The sequence below is a fragment of the Parasteatoda tepidariorum genome, chromosome 8, assembly GCF_043381705.1.
Source record: "Parasteatoda tepidariorum isolate YZ-2023 chromosome 8, CAS_Ptep_4.0, whole genome shotgun sequence".
NCBI lineage: Eukaryota > Metazoa > Arthropoda > Arachnida > Araneae > Theridiidae > Parasteatoda > Parasteatoda tepidariorum.
The window spans coordinates 68,971,164-68,997,421 of record NC_092211.1 but is presented as its reverse complement, the minus strand read 5'-3'; the positions used below and the strand labels follow the sequence as shown (position 1 = coordinate 68,997,421).

At 28.3% G+C, this 26,258-nt stretch overlaps 2 protein-coding genes across 3 annotated transcripts in view; one reads left to right on the top strand and one right to left on the bottom strand.

The window, feature by feature from the left end:
- The window catches only part of LOC107448750 (discoidin domain-containing receptor 2), a 607,770-nt gene that overhangs the window by 77,340 nt on the left and 504,172 nt on the right, over positions 1–26,258 (top strand). The gene's annotated exons all lie outside the window — the stretch shown is intronic.
- On the bottom strand, positions 1,936–5,964 carry LOC107455305 (uncharacterized). Its single transcript, XM_016072816.4, has one exon. It carries the CDS (start codon positions 5,388–5,390, stop codon positions 3,903–3,905), a length of 1,488 nt encoding a protein of 495 aa, XP_015928302.2. The 5' UTR covers positions 5,391–5,964; the 3' UTR covers positions 1,936–3,902.

Sequence of the window (26,258 nt, the reverse complement as noted above, 5' to 3'; positions counted from 1 at the left end):
AAAGATATGAATTTTTCGCAGCTAGATGACAATCAGAAAACTGCATTCGGCATAACGTACATAGAATTGTCAGGAAATCAATAAAATGGACAGAACGATATTTCGTCTGATCATTGGGGGGGGGGACTATATAGCTATTTTAGGTACTAGTCAATTTTCTTCTTATGTTGTCTATAACGACGTAAAAAATTCAAATACCTCCATTAAGTTCGGTTCTTCATAGTGAAGCAGAGGGACCCCAGAGAAGTTTTTGCCCCGGTGCCCCAATTAGGCTAAGTCGGGCCCTGGTAGAAATCATGCAATTCAAGAGAAGCGTTTTGATGTTTTATTATATGCAGAAACGACAAAATGTGTGTTTATGGTATTATTTTCATTCAACAAAAAAAAATTATTATTAAGGTATAAAAAAAAAGGTTTCATAAGTAAATGATTTCCAAATTCGTTAGTCCTAAAAATTGTGATCTTTTTCGAAAATAATAAAACTTACACAGGTGAACACATTTAAAATATTATAGAAAATTATAAAAAAAAACACAGTTTTTGGAGGGGGAAAAAACTTTCAATTATGCAGTTTTTTTTTTTTTTTCTTTCTTCATGAAAATGTCTTTTGTATTTTCGTTAGATCGGATTTTAGTAATAATTCGTAAGCTGATTACTTGAAAAAAAAATTGGAACATACTTTATTAAAATAAATGACCTTTCGCAGATTTCACGTTTCAGAATCAAGTTTAGTTAATTTTTGGGGGATTTAGCGGTACTCTATTTGTATACGTTTTTCTTCTCTAATTTCGTAACTTAAAATATCATCTAAAGGAAATTAATTAGCATATCTGAGGTCCCTCCTCAAATTATCTTCTTAGTATGTGGAGATCTGATCATTAGATCAAAAGTTATTAAGGGTGATACATTTTGTTTTCGCATTGTACAAGTAATGGAAAAACGTTTTTTTTATTCAAAATATGAAAATTTTATTTTATTAGAATATTTTTTAATTAGAATTAATTTACAATCTTGTGAGCAAGAATTTAAATGAATTAATTTATATATTCTCTTGAATTCTTGTTCCTAAGATAAGCGATTCGAATGCATTTTTAAAAAATAAAATAAATAAAACTTACTCACTTAAACTTACTTACCCTTGTTAGAACAGCTAAATATGTATTTATGTGAGTTTGTTTTTCTTCCATAAAATGCCTTCATGTGATTGTTAGGTAATATCTTTAATATAGAAAATAATTTTCATTTACATGAAAGCCTTTTTTACTTATAAATTGTAAATTTACGTTTTCTTTGAATCCTTTTAATGATCATTGAGTTAATTTTAAACGAAAAGTTTCATTAGGCAACTCAATTTCTTTACATACTTTTTTTATATAATAATTTGTAAATTTGATTATTCATTGAGTTAATTTTAAGTGAAATAATTACATACTAGAAAACCATTACATACTAGAAAACCATTTTGTAAAATAAATATATAATATTGTTTTATCTTGGAGATTAATTATATAAGTAAAAATTATGTACTGTTTTATTATAAAAATATGTATAAAATTATGAGTTATTAATAAATATTATCTTGTTAGATTAAATAAATATTTTTTAAACTTTGGAAGCTCATAAATAATTATTCTCTAAGTCATTTAAATCACAAACAATAATCATCATATATTTCCATTCGCAAATGTTTTTAAAAGTTTATCGAGCAATTGAACAATTCCACAATTCCTTCGAAAGATTGTTTAATATGATTATAAATTAATTATAGTTAGGATTTTTAGCTTTCTCATTTCAGAAATAAACAAATGCTACAGTTAAAATTCTGACTATTTAGTGTCAGATCTTCAGTGGAGAACTACAGAAACTGGAAACATTAAATGTGTCACACTATATGTTGTGCAAAATTTTAAAAAAAAACACAAATAAAAGACAAGATTAAAAAGTTATAAATTATTTAATAGAAAAGCTTTCATTTCATTAAACAATTGAAGAAACGTTTCACAATATGAAAACATGTTCAAAGATGTGGTCGACATATATCACAGTAATCAGAACAGTCTGTCGTAAAATATTTAACAAATGCAGAAGATTACATTCTGAAGTCAAGTATAGGGAATGGTTTATAAACTTTTCTTTGAAGATTACAAAAATAAATGATGTATAAAAATATATTCCATTGACTGCATTAAATTTATGGAATGAATGTTACAAAAAATCTTAACAATATTTATTTCACAAAAAGAACATTTTTAAATTGGTCATTTAGATTTTTTTGGTCAATAAGTAAAACATGAAATATAAAATGTTCAATCATATTCTATAAAAATTGTATAATTGGCATTATAATTCAAATTCACTATGTATATACTATATGCTAAACATAATTGGCATATTAACTTGGTGTACTATATAAAATTTTTCACCATCCAAACATTCATGAGCATAAAAATTTTATACAAATTAGTCAAAGGAATTTTTCATTTAAAGCATTCATACAAAACTAAATACTTATTATCTTTCCATTTAAGACAAGTGAGCATTATATCAACTTATTAAAACATCCATAAAATTATTATTATTGTCTATATATGTTCAAAGATTACTAAGAGACATTATAATACTATCAGTTATTCAATTTTTTTTAAAGTTCTAAATAAAATATATTATTTTTAGCCTTTGGCAATAACACAGAAATTGTTTCTTTTGAAATTAATTGGGAATGATAAAAATTCCTTGTTTATATTTATAAGGTATCTTAGGATAAAAATTCACCGTTTTTAATAATTAATTGGGTAACTTAGGATAAAAAAAAAAGATTTTTAATTACTAATGTTATAGTTAAAGTATTTAACTATATATTTTAATAACTTAGTCACTTAATCTTAAGAAAAATATAAACGTAAATATTGCACATTTTAAACAAATTATAGACTATTTTTTAATTAAATAATATCACTTATTAACTTCAAACAAAAAAATGCATAAATCATAGGATATTTTAATAGTTAAAAGAAGGCACAGAATGGATATTTTAATTGATACATCAAATTCATACCTTTTACCAACCGAAAAAAAATTATTTTAACTCAATAAAAATTCTAAAAAATTCACTAGTTTATATTTAACAATTTAACAAATTAATATCACTCGTGTACGAAAAAATATATAAAAATAATATATTACTTAAAATATGCAGATAAATGGTACTTTTAATATTATCTTCTCACAAAAACACACTCAAAAGCATTTTTTTCACTAAAATATTACATGAATTTTAAGAAAAAGAAACAGAATATGTATTATTTTACAAATTAATAATAATTCATTAAATATATATATGCAAATACAAAAAGTTTTAAACATTAATAATTATTTTTTTATAATAATACCGAAGAAAAACTACCACGTGTTTAAAATTACTAATATCAAATTTAAGGAAGTTTTTCTTTTTACTAAAATATGACAATGATAATTAATAAGAAATCAATGCATGTTGTATATTTCATTTGCAAGCCATTCATAAAATTTAATTAGAAAACAATTTAATAAATCACCGAAAAGTTATGAAAAATTACACATATGAATATTAAAAAATAACTTATTACCTTGTGTTTTTTGTGAAAAACCCTGATTTTACAAAAAAATGGACATGGAATATTATTTACACCGGAATGTTGATGATAGAATGTTCAAGTTCTGTTTAAATATGGCATTTTAGCTTCAAATCACAATTAATCCACTAGGCACACATTTGTAATAACGGAACTTGGTTCAGAATCTCAAATTCGCACTTAATCAAGTTTACTTAAGTTCACTAAGTTCTTTGGCAGTGCTGCATATTTAATGACTAGTTGAAATTATTCTTCACAATTTACACCGGGGGTTATTGAACTTATAGGAATTCACGTATCGATTTGTTTGGAAGTGATCATACCAACATCCCAAATGCGAAGATTTTGTGCGGCTCTAGTGAGCTGCAGGATGCCATTCGAAGAAAGTCCATGACCATGACGCAAAAGAAGATTTCTAAGCTGCGTGAATTTATTCGTTTTGAGCAATTTATTGACAAGAGTGTCTGTTAGTCCATAGCTGCAGTAAAATTCCAAATGTTTAAGGCACTGGCTGTTGGTCAAGAGAAGTTCGCAAGCTTCAGGGGTCACTCTTCTGTTGACCCTGGGTCTTAGACGAAGATACCTCAGATTAAAGAACTGTTTTTTTGAACCTCTACCGACACTTGTACTTAAAATGGTGAACCATTGGGCACTGAAGGACCTTAGATTTGGGCAGTAAGTAGCGGTTTTTGCAAGGTCAATTAAATCAAAACGTTCTAAGCTCAAGCTGGTAAGGTTTTTGCCACAAGAAGAAAGAAGAGGAAGAATTTCATCCATATAAGATAATGAAATTGTAGGACTGTTTTTTAGTTCTAACGACTGCAATTGTTTTAATTGGCTTATGGGTTGAATTTGCATGTCTTCCTGCACTTCCAAAGATAGTTCTTCCAGATTTGGGAACCAGTCAACTAGCAAACCAGGTGTATCTTCACAGACAGGTAAAGAAATATGGAGTCCACGTAGTTTTGAGCATCTTTCCCGCCAATACGGGGTATTGTAATTTTCTTCTAGTTCATCAATAATTTGATCGAGGTAAGTACAAGAAATGTATTCCAAGTTGGGGAATGATTCCATAAGCTTGAGCACACCTTTTCCATTAACTGAAGAAGGCAGTTTAATTTCTTTAATCAGTTCTTTGGCATGTTTGTAATCAGGATCACGCAACATGACTTCACACAAAGAGTCGATGTCCTCTTCATCCAGAGAAGGATGCATGATTTCCAATCTAGTCAACTTAGGACAATGCTTCAGGGCTATTTCCACCTCATGAGCTGAATGGGATGTTTGTTGCAGTTTTATGTAACGGAGGTTAGGACAGGATCGCAGCATGTCTTGCACCAAAGGTGCACTGGATGCATGGTACAGCCACTGTCCAGCAAGAATAAGCTCCTGCAAGCAATTACCAGTTCGAATTAGAAGTTGAAGTATATTTTGAACATCGGAAAATTTGCAATCGTCCATGCAGCTCAAGTCAAAAGAAGGTATTCCTGAAGAAAGGAGTAATTCTGCAGCTTTCAACAACTCTCGACCTGTAGGTTTCAGACGCAACAAATGATTGAGGAGTTCATGTTTTAAATCTATGGGATAATCCAGGAAAGGATTTTCGGTGCTGGAATTATGAGTAACACTGTTCCTTCGGCCTCTGCTCCAACCCAATAAACCATCTTTAACAGTGCACAGGCAGCTTTGTCTCAAACTCCACTGTGGCACTATTTTGTCAGTTTGCATAGCAGCTGACCACCGGGCAGTAGTTGAGGGATCTGCGATGATATCACCCATGATGAAAAAATTTCAAGTTCCAATTGCATATAGCTTTAGCAGTAAAAATATGAACCTATCTAGTTGCCGACCACGGCTTTAAAGAAAGATAATAATCCAGGGTGTAGTAGAAGAAGCTCACACCTCCGAATTGATAAGGCTTTCGTGAATTGAATGATAAGCGCTTACGCGAACTTATAAGTTTCTTTTAAATGTCCAATAACAATTTCTCACTCCTATCCTCACGCCTTCTCCTCTTTCTCGTATGGTTGCCTGATCGAATGGAGTGTCAGATCTCGTCGCCAAAATATCGCCAAGGCGTGGGAACCTCGTGCTTTCAGCGGACACGGATTTCAACTCCGCAAATTTTCTTTTTTTCCTTTCGGTTTTCAGTTCAAGGGAATTTAAGAAAGGAAGTCAAACTATCAGAATTTGTTCACGTGTATTATGGCATAGTTTCTCCAAAAAATTTCAATATTTAAAAATTTTTACTAAAAAAAAATACGACGATATATGGGAATTCGACTCAAACAAATTATTTTCTCCTTTTTATGCAAGTATGTGTCATGCTTTGATGATGTTTCTATCCGAATTTTCAACAGAACCTGAAAGACAAGAGAAAAACAAAACTTTTAACGACATGGGATATAATGTAAACAATAGAGTAAAAGTAAATAAATAAAGTAAATAATAAAAGTTATGAAAATTAAGATGAAGATATTTCACACGAAAGAAAATATTGTTATAAAAATGTTTGAATTAAAATTTTGCGCATTAATAAAAAAAATTTTAGCAAAATATCTGATTTTAAAGTATTAAATAAATTTGTGTTGTAACTATCAACAAAATATTTCAAAATTTTGAAAAGAAATTATATTAATGCAAAATACGGAAAATATACGTAGTTTCTTATGTTTTAAAATATAAAAATTAGAAGCATTTATTGCAAACAAAATTTAAATTTTTTATTGTGAAAATAGAATCCTTATAGTTTTTAAATATGTGCACATTTTTCTGTAAGGATCATAGATATCATTTAACAAAGCTTGTTTTTTTCTTCTTTTCTATTCTTCAAAATTTTAAACTAAAATTATAAATGCAGTATAAATAATTTTGTAAATTTTTTTTTCTTAAAAATTTAGTGGGATTTAAGGTTTAAAAAAAAGTTGAAAGAGTATTTTTCAAAGTATAAACTAATCAAAACATTAACAATTCAAGACATTTTGTTGAATCATTTTTTTGTTTTCAAATTCCTTACACGCAACTGTTAGTTGATGCCCTAATTAAAATACGAGTGGAAAATAATAATTAAAAACTTTCCAAAATGGGGACAGGAGACTGAAATAATGCAATAGCAATACACACTAGCTTTTTTTTTATTTTCTTTTTGTCAGAAAAAAAAAATTAATTGATATATTTATTTTTTCAACGTTACTTATCAAAAAATAAAATGATTCGAAATAAATAAAATTATTATTATTAATTTTGTACGAAGATTTTAGTTAGAGAGTGAAATGTCGAGTTAGGCAAAAAATTGCAGTATAAAAACTAATTTTGAGTAAAAGAAATTAAAAATGTTTTAAAGAAAATAAACCTTAATTTCTTTTCAAGATGTGAAAATTCATTATTACTCTTCGTCTGAAATCTTATCCTTTATGATAATTGAAGGATATGCTCATTATTATAGGCAACTTATGTTTTGTCTGTGCAAGTAAACCTTTTTCTCAAAAAGAAATGCTTAAAAAATTTTAATATTCAAGAAAGCATAAAAACAAACACAGTTTTGCTGAATGAAAATTGATCAAAAGACAGATTCCCTATATAACGTTTGATCTAATGATCAAATTTTTTTACGTAAGGAAGCAGATGATATTTTAAGTTGTGAAGTTAAACACAAAAGCGTACTTCCTAAATAAATTATAAATTTTTTTTTAAAAAAATGATTTTTAGTTGAAAAAAAAGTATCAAAACAATTAACACAGTTTTGTTGGATGAAAATTCCTCAAAAAACGAACACCCAATATAATGATTGATCGAATTATCAAATTTTCACATTTTAGAAAGCAGATGATATTTTAAGTTGTGAAGTTAAACACAAAAACGTACATTTTAAAAAAAATAACAAAAATGATTTTTAGTTGGAAAAGAAGTATAAAAACAATAAACACAGTTTCGCTGAATGAAAATTCCTCAAAAAACGAACACCCTATATAAGGTTTGATCTAATGATCAAATTTTCACACATTACAAAGCAGATGATATTTCAAGATAGGAAATAAAACACAAAAATGCAAATTTTAGAAAAATAAAAAAATGTCTGAAAAATGATTTTTAGTTGGAAAAAAAGTATAAAAACAATAAACACAGTTTTGCCGAATAAAATTTCTCAAAAAACGAACACCCTATATAATGTTTGATCGAATTATCAAATTTTCACATATTCGAAAGCAGATGATATTTTAAGTTGTAAAGTTAAACACAAAAACGTACTTTTTTAAAAATATATATTCATATATAAATAATTAAAATAACGCTTTTTTTGATAGATTAGGGCTCCAAACTTTCAAAAATTTAGAACCGGGTGGTGAATTAGCCACAATCGTGAAAATATGGTTTCCAAAATTTGGACAGGAGAGCAGTCAAAAGTTTGAGCCCCTCAATGTTAATTTCCCTTATAATGAATACATTCCATCTTGAAACATTATAACAATCTTACAACACATTCGACGTTAAAAATCAATTAAAACAGCAAAACATGTTTTCGTTTATGAATAAGATACATACACATGAATAAGATACATAAATGTCTAAGAAAGTAAATAAAAAGTAATACTTAAAAGTTTTAAAAGCGTGTTTTATAAATTCAGACGCTTAAGCTAGCAAAGTCATACAATTTTTCAACTACTTAATTTTGAGAGAAAAAAAATTTGAGGCAATAATTGTATTGCAATTCTAAATAAATAGTTAAATAAACAATAATATATGTATATATATGTATAAAAGTGAATATATATATAAATATATTCACTTTCTTCTGGAACATGACTTTAAAAAATAATTTTCTAATAAAATTCTCTTCGTATCACTTAACGGGAAAAAGCTGTTTCTCTTCCTTATTACAAAAGAAAAAAAATTGTGAATACTTGAATGTAAATACACTTAATATTTTAATATTGAAAATTATATGCATTAAAAAAAGTTTTAAAAATAGTTATTTACAAAGGGTATTCTTCAGCTACTCTAAAACGAAAAAAAAATTATTTAAGATACAAAGATACGATTAAAAGAAAAGGAAAATATTTTATTAAGAATTTAAAAATTTAAGAAAAAAATTCATGTGTTTACAGGAAACATAAAAAGTTTCGTAGTAAAAATCATTTTTCGCCAAGAAAGGCAATACGGTTGCCAAATCATGGTTTGTTATTTTCATCTCATCTCCGGAGAGCATGCTGCGGTCACGTGCAGAATAGATGGCCAACCGTAAAACTCTCAGCTGGGAGTGACGTCACAGGGCCATGCACAAACTGCGTGACAAGCACGTGGTCGACGGACTCAAAGGGATAGTACCTCGAATTTCAAACATGAGCGATTCAATTGTAATCTTTCTTTTTTGTTCTTCCTACTTATTCCTTTTGCTTCGTTGTTCGATTTTTTATTTATTAGCTTTGAACTTGCTGTTAGATAATGATATTTACGCTTTTCTTCTATGTAATCTATGACCGTGAATTTTTCTTTAACCTCGCGGCTCACTTAAATTTAATTGGCTCATTGGGGATGCGCGAAATCATTGAGCCTAATGTTTTTTTCTTTAATAAATTTTATATGATTGAAAATAATTATCGTTTGCGTCTTTTAGAATTCAAGAGCCATTGTCTTCTTTCAATATTCAGTATAATATATCTGGTATAAATTGGATGTTTAAAGTGATTTTATGTATATTATTTTGATATCCTTTTGTCTTGAGAATAAATAAAAAATGTTTCAGTCTTCAAAATGAAGTAAAAATTCATCTTTTTATTTATTTAAATTCTTAATTATATACTTTTCTGTTGTTATCTTTTCTGAAATATTGTTTTAATCAAAAATAATACTTTAATGAGATAAAATGACACAATTTTTTCAGCAAATGATTCTTAGCAAAAAGATTTTCTGAATCGTTTTTTTCAATTTTTATTTCTAACTTTTATAATAAGAAAGGGCATGTTATTAAAAAACTTTTTAATTGAATATTTGCAACTCGAGGAGAAGTGAAGTGATTATGTATAACCACGTGATTTAAATCAAGTTCAATTGGATGCTTGTAAGAAATGTCACGCGAGTGTGTAGATTCTGATTGGCTTTTGAATCGAAAAATGCCTGGATTTACCAACAATGACATCACTTGCAGGTATCCAATTACACGAATTCATTGTGTTTATTGGTCTTTTTTTCCCCTTATATGATTAAAATTAATTTATCGTTTGGTTCTTTAAAATTAACGAGCCTTCCAGTATATGATACTTATTGGATACTTAAGCGTATATTATTAAAGCATTGTTCTATTTTCTTTAGAGAAAACAAAAGTTTTTTTTTTTTTTTTTTTTTAAAGCTTCAACTTTTTACTCGCTTTGGTAACGAGACTTGATGAGAAAAATACCACATTATTTTAAGAAATGATTCTATTCAATGCAGATTTTTGAAATCATTTTCTGGTTTCAAATATTAAACTTATATTTTATTTTTCGAACTACAACAGTTAGCAACGTGCAACATTTGAGATCTTTTTTTTACATGTTTCAGGCGTAAATAATAAAATAAATTTTCTATTCTATAGTAAAGATCATTTTTAACAATAACCTTAAAATAAATTGTTCTTTTTAAAACACCCACTAAGCAGACTATGCGTCATAAAATAAATTGTTGTTTTTAAAACACCCACTACGCAGACTATGCGTCATAAAAAAAATGATTGTCCAAATTATGCCGAATTTGAAAGTTGAACATCATACAGGTTTACCACTCAGCACCTAATTTCGATTTGCATAAAGTAGCTTAAATTTTGTACTTTTTTTTTCTCTCAGTGAAATTCCACATTATACAAGACGATTAGACGTGGTCAGTAAACCAGTTAATTTTCAGTTCTCTGGTTGGCAACGAACAGCTGGAACAAACTGAGCTATTAGTTGGGCAGGAATAAAATATTGACTTTTTTTGTTTTTGCTTATTAGCTGATTATGTTTATTCAATCACACAAGTTACTTTGAGGCTTATTTTAGTTTTTTTTAATTGTAAATTTAATTCGTGCAAAAGAGAGAGGCATATTAATGAAATTACCGAAAAAAGCCAACCGAGATCAGTCAGAAACATTTCCGAAAAAATTTCAGCTATATCTAAGTTTTTCTGCGAAGAGTTTCTTTAATTCTGTCTCTGTCATGTCACCTTACTCACATACAAACACATGGTGCGTAGCGTTTTTAAAAAGTGCTTAAAGGTGCTTCTTTTCGATTTTTGTTTTTTAAAAGCCTTTAAAGGTGCTTTACTCATTAGGTGTTTTTAAAAAGTGCTTAGTTTTCCCTTTTCTAAAATGTGATTTTTTTTCTTCACCATGTCGATTTTCGCAACGTATGATATAAAATTGCGCTTTCCACATTGTTGTATTCAACGTTTTCACAATCCATTTTGGCCTACCGTCTGTCCATAGCGTATAAAAGCGCTAATCAATGTTTGATGAAATACTTGCAGGTCCGCATGCTCGTCTTCTGAACAGAAGTCGGTGAGATTTTAGCACTCTTGTGTGCAACTCTGCTGCATTTTGCAAAATATTCTCAATTTCATTTTTCATTTTCCACCCACTGAAATCAAACCGAAAAATCTTTCAATCTTTTTATGGTGGATAACATAATCAAGAAAATTGTGCTTTGTCAGAAACTAGTTATTTTATCATGATCATGTAAAATCTTTGAAAATTATGTTGCATTTTGTTAATGTATAGTGCTTAAAAATATTTTTTGAGTGCTTAGAAAGTACTTAAAGGTGCTTATTTTTTGTTGAAAGATTTGGCTACGGACCTTGAAACAAATGGGAAGTTTTACATATGGTATTATAGGGCAAAATAACGAAACTTTTCTACTGGCCATTGACTAGCTGTAGCATTTTTAACAGTGGCCACTTTTTTTTTCTTCAAAAACTGAACATTTTAAAGAAACTGTTGTTCTTAACAACATAATGCATTTCTCAAATTATGGTGAGTATTACAAGATTTGTTTCTGGCACATCTTGGAGTTAATTGTTTTCCAAACTGCGTCTTTTTATTTTGTTTATTTTATTTTCCCACTCACGTGTATTTTTAATGTTTTCACATAATATTAATTTTAAGTATTTTATGTTCTTTTTATCTTTAACTCATTTATATTTACCATCTTGGTCGGTGATTTTAATATAAATATATTTAAACTGAAGAAGCCGTAAGTAACGTGTATTGGTTAGAAGTGAAAACAATCCAGCCCATTGGACTGCAAAATTGGACCGCATGAATTGATGCAGTTCTTGTAACCTAAAACTTAAAAACGTTGTGACATTTATGAAAGCATATCTAGAAAAAGAAGGGAAAAAAATAAATAAAAATTAAAAACTGGTTACTCATTTGACCAATGGGTAACCAATGACCGCAATGATGCAATCACAGTTTTTTCTCTCATACAATCAATCGTCATCATATTCATTTGTTTGCTTTCTTAATTATTAGAACTTTATTTTAAAACGATTATTACAATTCATGAAGGTAAAATAAGATTGAAAATAGGACCCAGTGTGCAAACGATGTGAGCTCACAGTGTGATTCAGTGTGGGGGGGGGGCAAAGCTGGGGCGAACCAAGCCGAAGTCCCCTAGTATACTATTGTATGCTAAGGGGACGGAATTTTTGCAATTTATTATTATTCCTATTAAGAACGTATTGTTTTTACAACTGTTACTATAAATTACTCTTGATATAGCGAGTGAATAAGAGAAGAAATTATGTTAAAAACGAAAATTCATTTGAATATTGACGATTTAGTAATGAGTCTGTAAACGGTTTACTTAGATTTTGGATATATAAATAGTATTTATAATAATTGATGATCAACTTTCTTACCGCTATGCTTACAGATTTATAGCATGATAATTTTATGATTTTTATCTAATTGCCTGTAATTTTGAACAAATGGCAGGCATTCAATAATTGGTAATTTTGAAGACAGTAGAAGACGTATTTTTATTGTATTTTAATCCTTTTTTTTTTGCTGTTACTTTTTGACCCAGCATCATAAGGGGGTGATGTTTTGTATAGTTACGATATCACACACATCGAGAAATAATTTGTCGATTGTAAAATTATTGTAAGAAAATAGCATTAGAGAGCCCGTTATAAGATAGAGTACAGTGAAATATAAATTCTTGGTAACTAAGTAATAAATTTACAAAAATGAATTATAAAGTAGACGAAAAGATTTTTCCAAAATTAAAATATGCTAAATGAACTGCATCAAGTAAATGATATTGAATTAAAAAAGGGTACTTATCCATTTCACCGCTACAAGCAAATTTATCTCTTTAATTTCTTTATTTTTATTTATTCAAATGAAAAAAAGTTGAATTCATTATTTTTAATTGGCGACTTAATCGCCTGCACCGGCAAACTGAATATGCAAAGAAAAATTAATTTTGTTTTATAATTACAAACGTGTAATTTTTCCTGGTTTACATTTACGTACAATTATAATTCGCACAGTTAAAATAGTTGATTATTTTAATGATTTTAAACATTATTTGGCAGAAATTTTTGACAAACAAGGTTTCACATTCTATTTAGGAAAAAAAGAGAAAAAAAACATAGCATTTCGCTATTACTTTTTTTTGGTGAGGCTGATTCAGTTTATAAATTTAAATGCATACAGATGAGAAATGACATGGTACCAAGTTGTTAAATACTGTTAAAAGATTTATTATGTGATAGTACGCTTAGTTGGTTAAATAATTAGTTAGTTAATTACCATTCAAATGCATCAGTTTGTGTAGTGCAATGAAGTATTTTTCAAACTTTAAAACAGGAGAATCATTTCAAATTAAGAGTAAACACAATGTTGAAAAATTCTAAAAACAGGAAGCAGAAAGTACTAAAACAACAATCTCGCTAATCACTCATCATTATTTCATTATAAACAAAACTTGCATAAATGTCTTGCACCTCGTGGTTTTTATGATTAATTTACAGTAGATGAGGTAAAAGCTAAAGAAACTTGACGCCTTTTTTGATGCAGACGATAGAGCAATTTAAAAACGAAAGTAACCCTGAATTGAAATGACATCATTTCGGTGTTGTTTACCTCTTCTTTTGGTGAACAATGCGGAAAAAATGTCAGTTATGTCATCATTAAATTATAAGTTCTAAAAGCTGTTTCCTTAACTGGTGTTTAATCGACCTCGAAATGGCGTTTTCGCTCCCTGGAGCAAAATTTAAGCGAAAACAATTTAACCTATTTTTATAAAGAATAGTTGAATAAGTGTTCCCATAGTTCATTTTCATTTTAAATTTTGTGTTCTATTTGTTAAGTGATTCTTAAATTTTGTATTACTTTAGTTCGTCATTTAAACAGTAAGTCATTCAAATAGTTAGTCATTTAAATGGTTAGTCATTTAAATAGTTATTCATTTAGCAATTCTTTAGTTATGCATTCAATTTAGATCAGAATTTTGTGGGTTTGATAATTGTTGAACTTTGGCGATGAAAGTGCTAAGTACCATTTTAAACAATCAATAACATTTTTATTTTAATGCTAAGAAACATTTTCATGAGATTAATTATTGAATTAGTGATCCCTTATAAATGTTAGCGCTACTAAATAAAGAAACATGGTGGCGGCTACTATGCACCAAATAGTGTATAAGAAATATACTATGTGTTACACTGCACCAGAAACTGTTCTTGGTTTTGGTGTTGTAGAACACCCTATGATGCACCACTTCGATGTTATGTAGTTGCCTTCATTTTTAATGTTCAGAAAGAAAATTTGTTTTAAATACGATCAAATTTACTTGCCAAAAGGAGAATGTCGTTTTTCCTTTGGCACTTTTAGTCTCTGATGCAACTTGACTAAAATCGCCAAACCTCATCACTAATGCTCGTAAAATGTTTTCTAAAAACAAACTTAAATTTTAAAAGATGAACTCGCTGGATACTTTTTGAGATACAAGATAATTACTTAAGTTTATACTTTTACAATTTTTTATACTTTTTTGTTGTTGTTGTTTCCAATTCCGTGCCAGCAAGCCTGCCTGTTCCTTGTTTTTTAGTGGCGCCATCTATGGCCAAGAATACGACTTCAGCCACATACATGTCTCAGCCCGTTTATAGGACGGATCCATTCATACATCCGTTTTTTCATTTACAGAACGTAATTTTGACCGGAACTAGAGAACAATCTCTAATTCAGTACCTCCAGAGGTATGATTTGTTACGAGAACATGAAGGACTTTGTGATCCGACTGATTTAACGTGCGTCAGTCACTATTTACTCCATGGAGGGTCTTCGGCCGGTGGGGATCGAACTCACGATCTCTGAGACGTGGGCCCAACGTTCTACTTCCAACCAGGTAATCGGATGTTAAAAACATGTGAAAGAAAAAATTGAAGACTGAATCAAATATTTTCTTATGATCTTCTTTCAAGAAATTGCTATTTAGAGTTTATTTACTAACATAAGCAGAAAGTATGTTTCTTTTAAAAAAAAAAAGAATTTCAATTAAAGATTTTTTTGTGAAAGAACGTAAAAAATCACTACATCTGAAAATTCAATTCCTTTATTTATGAGAAAACATTTAATAGAAAATCAAATAAAAGAAGAAAAAAATTTATAAATGAATTAGTATAATAACCATTTTGATGCTGTTTTTTAGAAAGAAAAAACAGAAAATACTTGACACAATAATAATGCCGACAGTTTTGAGAACTTAAAACACTATAAAAAATATGAAGTAGAAAGCCTCTGTCGCTCTTTGTTCTTCTAAGAATGAGAAGCAAATTATGGTAATCATATTCTTTCGCGCGTATTTAGAAGTCATTTTCGTTTAAAGATTACTATAATTTACCTAACAACAACATAAATATATATTTATGGTTATGCTAACATATAATTGAGACAGGCCATTAAGATACGTCTTTTAAGTGATCACTTTACGTTAGATGTCTTTGACCAAAATGTTAACTTTTATTACTATTATTTGTTTAAATAACTCAGCGCTTTGTTCATAGAAATATTTTTTTAAAATTCATATAATAGGTTGTTGTAACGTAAATTGTTTAAACATCCATTTTTTCTAAATAAGAAATTACATACTTTCATGCAATGTTTTTTAATATTTTAGTTTTACGTATTAAATTTTTATAGATTTTTTAACGAAAATACATTAAGTGGTCAAAGAAAGCATTTAGAAACTGTAACAAACAAAAAGTATACAAAAAAATAATCACAAAATTTTTAAAAAATTTTTAAAGTGAGCAATTGTGAAAAAAATTAAGTGTTTTGATTTTGATATAATTGAAAATATTAGGCTTCAAATCTAAAAGTTTTGCTTTATTTTGAACAAAAATGTCTAGAATGTATACGTCATCAGTTTATGTAATTGGTGTTTAAAATAAATTTTAAAATTATAAATATATGTCTTTTTTATTTATTATTATTTACTAAACATAAAACAAAGTTTCAATCTTTTATAAATCTATTGAATAAAAATTACAGTAAAGTAACTAAAATATATGTATTCCAAAATTCAGATGATTATCTTTATTAATTTTGAGATGTTTTAAAGTAGGAAGAAAATGAAAGATCTTAAAGAAAAGATTTTCCCAAATTGCGTCACTTGAAGGTTGAAATTTAGAAGAAACGAAACCAAGTATTGTCTCGAATTCATATTAAGATAAAAAATATATTTCTTTCTCACCGTTTAAAGTTAATTAATTTTATTATTACCTAATTCGATAACAAAATCTTTACACTTGGGCACCTTTAAAAAACTTAACATTTATAAATTAATAATGGTTTTTCTTTGATAAATATATATATATTTTGAAGTAGCATTTTTATTCAGCCTTGGTAAATAACCCTAAATGTACGTGATGTTGATTTACCTTATTGATAAACATAAGAGAATAATTTTTAATGTAGAGATGTTCTGAATAATAACAAAAAATAAGTCAACTCGGAGGAAGTTCACTAAAATATTTAAATATAAATAAATTATATTTTAAATTTGGCATCAGTATGCACATTCAATATTTTCAGAATAAATATAAGTATATCATAACTCATAGTTATAAAAGATAAAATACATTTTGCATTATCCTCATTGCGAATTCAGCCTTACTTTATGCCTTCTTTTTCTAAATATTTTTTTTACCTTATTTATCGAAACATTTTCTAATGTAGTTTCTATTACATGTAGCATTTTTTGTTCTGTATAGTGTTTGTATAGCCCTGACTTCTTAGAATGTTGTTTATGTGCAACATATGCTGCTGTTATATTTTTTTATTTCAACAAACTGTTAGAAATTAATAAAATAAAATAAATATTTTTAAATAAATATTATAGATAAATATAAATAAATATTATAAATAAATATAAATAAATATTATAAATAAATATTATAAATAAATATTATAAATAATTATTACAAATAATTATTATAAATAAATATTATAAATAAAAATTATGAATAAATATTAAAAATAATAATTATTTAAAGTGAATATTACAATAAAACTTGTATCGACAATAGAAACTGCATCAATGTTGGGCAAGTAGTTTATTATTATATAAAAAATGTAAAAAAATTGGCGGAAATTGAAAAGTGATCGAATATTAAATTAATTAATTATACAATATATTGATTTATTAATGAAATCAAACTTTCTTCTTAAAAAATGACTGTGGCATTTCTCTTTTATTCGAAGACGAATGTTTGCCAAAAATGACGAAAAAACATAATTGTCCTTAATGTTTTTAACGCTTAAGAGCCATACGCATTTCTTTGACATTTGTACACATTCTTTACGATCTTCGACGTATGAATCTAGAACAGCAGGGGTAATACTAAAATGACACACACATGACCGTTTTGGGTGTGAGGCGGAAATGAGGGGCATTTTGGCTGATTTCCTATCACCTTCATTAACCTTTTTTTTAAATATTTTTTTTCTCAAGGAAAGCTCTTCTACTATGTCGTAGCAGCACAAAATTAGGTAAACACAAATTAAACAAAAACGACATCATAAATTTTCATCCCCGTCTGTATCAATACTTATGACGAAATACAAAATCGACGCTGTAATGATCTATTGTGTCTGTTTTTCTGATAAGAAATCACCAGATTGGCGATTTTTAAAAAAGTTCAATGACGTTAAAACATTTAAATTATTTTTTTTGTTTTAAAGTCCAGATAATCCTGATGGCAAGATTATGTATGTAGTTTAAAATTATTGCATTGTTTCAAGTGTAACCATGGCTTTTTATTTGTCTCGGCGACAGAGCTTCGAAAAACAGCGTTAACAAATTTAAGATCTTTTTCTAGAATCAATAATATTGCATGTTAAGACGTGAAAATCCATTCAATAAGATAAAGTTATTCAGGAATTCCATTTTTCATTTTGGGCAGTGTTTTTTTTTTTTATTTCTATACATCAGATGACTCACTAATGTGACTGTAAATAAGTAATCAGTGATTATCCTTAATTAGTGAAGACAACAATGTTTTTGTAGCAGCGTAATCGATCACTTAACAAAAAATGCGCAGAAATTTTTCTTGTGTGGGAATTTTCTTTTTCATTCCTTCATTGTAGTTCAATTTTTTCTTCTTCTTTATTGTACTAAATAACAGTCTGTCAATAAAATTCTCACCTTTCAAAAAATTGTAACTTATTTGGATTGAGTTGAATGATGATGAATCAAATATTTAAATCTATTATTTAAAATGAGGTAAACGCATCAATTTAAATATCCATTTTAGTTCTGATTTCTTGTAATTGTTTCTAATCAATGATTTAACCAATTGGTATGAATCTGTCATATGATGATGTCTGTTGATTATTTGGTTTTTGTTATTTTAAATAAATGAGTGATGTAGAATTGTACAATATTCGAAAACACATTCAATCCACTGATTCCAATCAATAATACTAGTAATGATATAAATAATTTTGTCACTGGCTATTATCATTTTACACTAATATAATGATTCATGTGATTTGAATGAAATCTATTGCTCTTCTTTGGATTGATTGTTGTTAGTGATTATGTTGATTTGATAGAGCTGAGTTGAAAAAATTATTTATTTTAATACTGGTTATTATCATCAGCTGCTACACTTCGTTAATTTAATTAAAATAAGATCAAGCAATCCATTTGAAAATCATTTAAAACATTGATACTAGTTGTTTTAAATAATTTGTTTCGATTAAAATAATTCATGTATTTGCTTTGACACTGATTTGAATCTAACCTATTCTTTGAATCAGTTCATTCGACTAAAATATGTTGACTCACATTGACATTGATTCTAGAATAATTCTATAAAAACAAAAACAATTCTTTCACTTCACACTGATTTGAATATATTCTTTTAAACAGTACATTAGAGTAAAATCTATTTATTCACTTTGCAGAGCTTTTTCTAATCTGATTAATTCTATTAAAATAAAATCAAGTCTTTCAATTGACGCAGATTTGAATCTAACCTATTCTTTGAATCAGTTCATTCGACTAAAATCTGTTAATTCACATTAACATTGATTCTAATTTGAATAATCCTATAAAAATATAAACAGATCATTCATTTCTCACTGATTCGAATCTATTCTTTGAATCAGTTCATTCAACTAAAATCTATTTATTCACTTATACACTGAATTGAATCTGTATGGTTCTATTAAAATAAAATCAATTCATTCATTTGACAGATTTTAATCATCGCCTTTTATCAATTGCTTTGAATTCATGCTAACTGAGTTTCAAATTAAATCTGTTGAAATGAAAAATCGAATAAATAAACCTTATTTTGCATTTCAAAGACTGCTATAAGCTATGTGAGTAAACTGATTCGTTATAACCGATTCACTTAAAAAGATTCATTTCACTAAACTCAGCTTTCAGACAGCTCTGATTGATTGATTAAATGAATCCGACCAACCTAGCAACGTTAATTAATATGCTTAGGTTCACAAAATTAATATCGAAAATAACCAGAATGTTCTAAATTCATCACAATTTCAGACTTGTTAGGATAAATGGACATTTTATGGATTAGATTAATGGATAAGGGTTTTTGACACTTTAGGGACAAATAGGTGTTGCGCACATTAATCAGGGACTCTGAATTAAGCAACTGAGTCAATCATTTACAATTCAGAGAGCACAACCATGCGTATGGCGTTTCGATCAATACTGTTAAGCATTAAAATGTAATTTTTGAATAATTAATGTTTTAATTTAGCTTCTTTTTTTAATAATTAGAATATTTTTCCTTTTTAAGTTTGCATATAGAATTGAATCTAAATTCTAGATCTTATCTAGTTTCAGAGCATTATTTCAAGCATTTCGATCAAGCTGATTTTAATGACTATTAATGGATTTTTATTGTTTTATGAAGAAAAATAATTAATAGAACTATAAATAAACAAGTATACAGTAAATAGTGGTATGAAAATAAATAAGTTTTCAAAAAAATCGTAGGAATCACTTTATTAATTGATTTTTCCCTCAATATTTTACTTATTGTGTTTTCGGAATAATATAAAGAAACTGGTTTAGAAAATAAGATTTTTCACTTTTTGAAGTATAAGCCTTAATTAAATCCTCCCCACACCCTGGCAACGCATGTATAGTTTGTCTACAGCAAGAACTCCCCCCGCCACAAAGTCTGAGGCTGTCTGCTGCAAAGGGAACAAGAATCGCGCATTTCAGAGAGGGTAGCTCCTCTTCACTCTAGGGCTAACACAATAGACAGAAGAAAAAGATTACCCTTCTTTCGCTGACCTGAGCAAATCCTATCCTAAACAATGACCCCACACCCCTACGTGAAATAGTTATACCTAGTTAACCTAGTCACCGTCACGGGACCAGATGAATGCCTAGGGAAGTTCTTACTTATTCTGATAAAATATAAATATAGACGCCCCGCTGTGACCCAGGTCTGGCACTCTGGCCAAGCGACCCGGCTGGACCACCACCCTTCGCATTTATTAAGAGCTTCGTGTTGACATTCTCAGTGTTTACATTGTTTTCTGAAATATATTAAAATCAAAATAAGTGATATGGGTAAAACCAAGATCAGGTACCAGCTGATGGAGCATTTTAGACTGGATATCTATAAAAAATGATCCAACACCACTATGCTTTATATTGGACAAATAATGTTTGATAAGTTTTCAAAGTATAAAATTGAAATGAAATTAAATAATGAATATTACTTCAAATCTACTTCATCGGTATATTCATTACATATTGAAATACTATGTTAACTCCTAATCTATTGAACAGTCGGTCGTTAGAAGTCGTTAAAGAATTCGATCCTATGTCGAAGCAGGAATTTTCGAACTCAATTATTCGATTCTAAATTCGAGAAAATTTGGAAACGTATTCCCGAACTCTTGGAAGTAAAATTTAAAAATGAGTATTTGGTGAATGTAAAACATCGAAATTAGGGATGTAATGAATATTTGGCGACTATTCAGCCCTTTTGCAGAATATTTGGACAAAAATTCGGCGAAGTATCTTTCGATAAAGCTTTTTGGGTTTGTTTCCTTTTCGGAAATTATCGCATTTATTACTGTATATTAGTAGAAATAGTTTTTACAAGTTCAAAAACTTGCAAATTTATGTTCTGAAACACAAATGGAAAAGCGAAATTTGAAGAATTGTAACTAGATTACTTTATACTGTACCACGAGTTTTTGTACTGCTGATTTTTTCTAAAATTATATACTGGCTGGTCAATTTCGTCGTTTTTTCAGCACTTTTTGTTTTAAAAATTTAGATTTTTTAGTGTTTCGTTATTATTGTTTTCCGTTTTTATTATATCGCAGCATATTAACGGAGCGTTTTTAATAGACTTAATTCTTAAAATGTCCCTTTTTTCCTGTACTGTATTCCAGTAACATAAGATGATTTTCAAAGTTAAATTTCTATTTTAAGAACTGAGAACAACTTTTTTTATATTTCTCTTTTGCTTTTTTCATGAACATTTCTTTTTATCAGCGTTTTTATTAAAACACAGCATTTTATAAAGAATGTCGTTTCTTATGAACGTTATTCTTTTATCGTCAATTTTTTCTAAAAATACGGCAATGTGAAAAAGTTAAATTGGTATTTTTAATGTTGAATTTTTCGTGTAAAATTTAAGAACGATTTTATTTTGATTTCTATTGATCCTTTTCTTTTTTAAAAAAAAACTTTTGTTTTTACTATGATTTTTTATTTGTTTCTATTAGACACAGACTATATCTCTTTTAACGTCTTATGGATAGAGTTTTTTCCGGTAAATATTATTTTAAGCATAAAGTTTTGTTTTAAGAATTAAGAGGATTTCTTTTTCTATTTTTTCCTTTTTTTGTTATTTTTTTAACAGCTGTTTTTTTCTCCTTCGTTTGTTTTTCCTCGTTACTAATAATATAGCTAAATTTTGAGTATTTTTTAATAATGACAACTTCTTTATAAATAAAAAAAAATAATATTTATTAATAATTTTAAAAAAAATGCTATTCGGTATTCAGTCAAATCTACGCTAAAATCAACGCTAAAAAAACTTCATTCTGTGGAAGAAATCAAAAACGATCTAGCGGTTATTATAAATTAACGTTTGTCATCGGCTATCGGGCGGCTAAACAAGAGGCCTACAGTTCTTTGTAACATTTTTGTGCAAATCTAAACACTAGAATTTTTCAGTAATAAACACAAAATCATCAAAAATCAAATAAAAACTGAAATATAAGAAATGAAATGTTTGAATCTTCAAATTGCAATAATAAACACCAAATATCTCTTACCGAAATCGCAGGAGGTACCAAACTAACAAAGCTACACTCGGGGAATTAAGTCCTTTTCTCGAAGCAACTATTTTTGCAGATGAGCAAAGCAGTTTCTCATGTAAAGTAAAATTAAAGGGAGCAGAAGAGAAAATCCAATTAAAACATAGCTTTGCAAGAATGCAGAAGGGTGCAGTGAAGAGTTAATATTTTCTCTGTGCTGTATGTTTGATTAACACACAAATTTATTTATTTATTCATTTTTGAGCAGTAAAACGGCACAGTAAAAGGTGTTCTTAAAGCCGTAACATCATTCAATTCAACAAATATTTTGAGATTTTAATGGTTCTTCACCTGGTATTATGATTACTTATTATGGCGTCAATCCTAACAAAGGAGTCTAGATATTATGAATCACATGACTCAAAACAGAGGAACAACTATTTGTTCTATGTGCAAAAAGTGCGCACTTGTCTTTTGAAAATGAACCTATTAAGTCTCCAGAAGCTTCGGCTCCATGCATATTTTGAAAATAATTTAATTTCTTTTGTCTTTTTCTTAATAAATGTTCAGTGGAAATAATATGGTTTCTTCATTCTACAGAAAGATGCATTTAAATTGACTTCTGTAAAAATTTGATGGATTAAAATTGAAAATTTAAACTTGGTACGACTTGTAACATATATGTATCATAAGTTAATGATTCTTACTTTATAATGTATCGTAAAAATAACTTAGCTGACTCTTAAGAGTATCATATCTTTCTGTAATTATAAATTTTAGAGTTATTGTGTAACAAAAATGATGGCGGCTACTTTACAACAAGTAGTGAAAAAACATTTCTTGGTGCTTGGCGTAGTGGAACACCACTTTGGTGTGAAGTAGTTGCCATTATTCTTAAAAATACACTAAAAGTTTTATAGTGTATACCTCAGTTTGTTAAACAACGATTGCTTACACATTTAGCAAACTTTGTAGTCTACAGAAGAGAAATACAATAACAATTTAGTTTTTCTTTCCATTGTCAGCGACTAACAACAGCTCCACTACCATTTTCGATTTTAATCCCTTCCATTCTGTTTCCATCATATCAAAACAGACTTCTTGTTTTTCCTCGTCGAATAAAGGATGGGGCCTGTTAAAGGCAGTTTAGCAGCTTCTAACAATTTAATATATTATGTAGCCGTTTCCTGGAGAATTTAATGTCGTCCGAGGTTCAAGGTCAGGTTTTCAACTAAACCGTGAAGGCCAAAACCTTTTGAGTACGCTTGCTCTTACTCTCATACATATTAAATAAGAATTACAGGTTAAGTTGGAATTTGAAAATCCACTAATTATTAATTAGTCGTGAGATACATTAATAATTGCAAAGAAAGTTGAGCAATCTTATTTCAAATTGAAATAAAACTGCTTTAGTGGTTTCGGTCGATTATAATAAAAAACTAAATGCAACATACGAACATATTTTTTTTACAGTTATTTATCGAAATTTCTTAAAATGCTGTAATTATATGCATCGAGTATTGACCATGCTTCTTCTTTTATGGAATGTTATACCTATCATATCAATAAAAAGAGAGTTCCCAGAAAATTATTATTTTTTTTATTTCGTCACCGTCGTTGAACAACTGAACCAATTTTGAGTTTGACTTTCGCGTATTTCGGAGAAATTTGCCTTCGTGGAGGACTTTTGTAATAGAACTAACCCGCATTTGCATGGAGAGGAAAAGCACGAAAACCTCCCATGGTTAGTCTGAAAGCAAGGGGATTATAACCCATGATCCATTTATCACTGATAATATTTTACGTCACCACTGTAGTCGGCGTGAGATGAGTGCAGAATTCGTATCGACCAGCCATCGCTGGGATACGATCCCGTGTTACCTCATTGGAAGGCTGACTGCCCTTTCCCAAACATTGAGACATGGCAATGCATGGATAATTATGACAGTTTATTATTATATGAATAATTAAGAGCCTTTGAACAACACTATTCAAAAAATTCTTATTAGCATTTTAAAGCTGATGGGGGGCACAGATGTCTCTTTTATTTTTTTAATGAAGCTCTAGTTACGAGAAAAATATATTCTGGTTCTTTTTAATGATAAAAAACAGTCAAATATGTACTAAAAAAATCTGTTAAATTATCTGAATTTCATTTGCACTGAAATATAAAATCCAAAAGGAGTTATTTGAAAAAAAAATTTCTTTCCTTTTCAAAAATTATTCAATTATTGAAATATAGAAATTTCTGTGAGGAATAATTGTTTCTCTTAAATCTAAATTGCAACAAATTTGAAAAAATTATAGTTTTGAAGTAAGCCATGCTTGTAAAGACACCGGCGTTTCATACTCTATTTCACAACGATATATTATTGAAATGCTAAATATATTATTTTTCATTTATTTTAACCTGAATTAATACAAAATCATGAAAAAAGTATGAAAAATATGTTTAAAAATTCTGCGTCAAAGGGTTAATCTCAATAAAATTTGTACAGTAAAATCATTCTTATTAAAAGTTCTTGATGATGCTCAAGTTCCGAAAAGTTCTTATCAAAGTTCAAGTATTGATTGCGCAAGAGCGAAGATAAAATTTTTTTTAAATAAAATTGATGACGATTAGATCATACACTGATAACAATAAAACTCATCCTGAATATAAAAATCACCGTTCGAAATATAAGTACTGACGTCAAACACAAATATGTATTATTAATAATCTCAGAGGAATTAATGGAAGGAATTGTTTAACGGTTACATTTTCGTCAGAAGTTGTGAAGGTAAACGGCCCAGGGTCACATGATAAATCAACTTATAATCTTAAGATGGAGTGTTTAATCCTGAAATCTAAATAACTTTCAATCACCAGTTATAGTAATCATGACATGCAATTTTGGCATAAGGATGAGAAGTAGAGATTATTAATATATTGACTAGTAATTGCAAATTAACCAGAATTGTGAACTGTATTACATGTAATTCAAAAATAATTAATGATATATTTACGATATTTTTTAAAGAAAGACATCAAAATAATAACCATAATTTATCGTAGGTCGCACACAAAATGACATAATCCAGAATAATTGAATCCAGAAATTTCATAAATTATACCTGAGATATAATAAAATAATTATTCTTAAAAAAAAGAATATATCATCGAATATACCGAAGCGTGAGATTGGAGCATTAAAAACTCCATAAATTAGACTTGAAAATTAAAATTTTTTTTGTTACTTTTAAAAATAAGGAACTATTGAATTTACCTAAGCATGAGATTAGGACATTAAAAACCACATAAATTATACTTGAGAAAAAAGAAAATTGCTATTTTAAAAAATAATATACCAATGAAAATACCGGGGCATGAGATTAGGACATTAAAACTCCATAAATTACATCTGACAAATAAGTAAATTGTGTTATTTTTAAAATAATATACCATTCAATATAGCGAGGCATAAGACGGAACATTAAAAACTCTATAAATTAAACTTAGGAAATAAAATTATCTGTCTTATTCTTAAAAATAATATACCATTGAATACACCGGGGCATGAGAGTAGGATATTAAAAACTCCATAAATTAGTCAGGAGAAACTAAAAAAAAGTGTGTTAGTTTTAAAAATAATATACCATTGATTATATTAAGGCATGAGATTGGGACATAACTCCATAAATTAGACTTGAGAAATAAGCAAATTGTGTTCTATTTAAAATTAATATACCATTGAATATACCGGGGTATGAAGGTTTGGACATTAAAAACTACATAAATTTTATACTTGAGGAGTAAGAAAATGGTTATTTTTAAAAATAATATACCATTGATTATATTAAGGCATGAGATTGGG

What these genes read in the sequence shown, in the direction of transcription:
- LOC107455305 (XM_016072816.4), bottom strand. Translation starts at nt 5,390, where the DNA reads ATGGGTGATATCATCGCAGATCCCTCAACTACTGCCCGGTGGTCAGCT.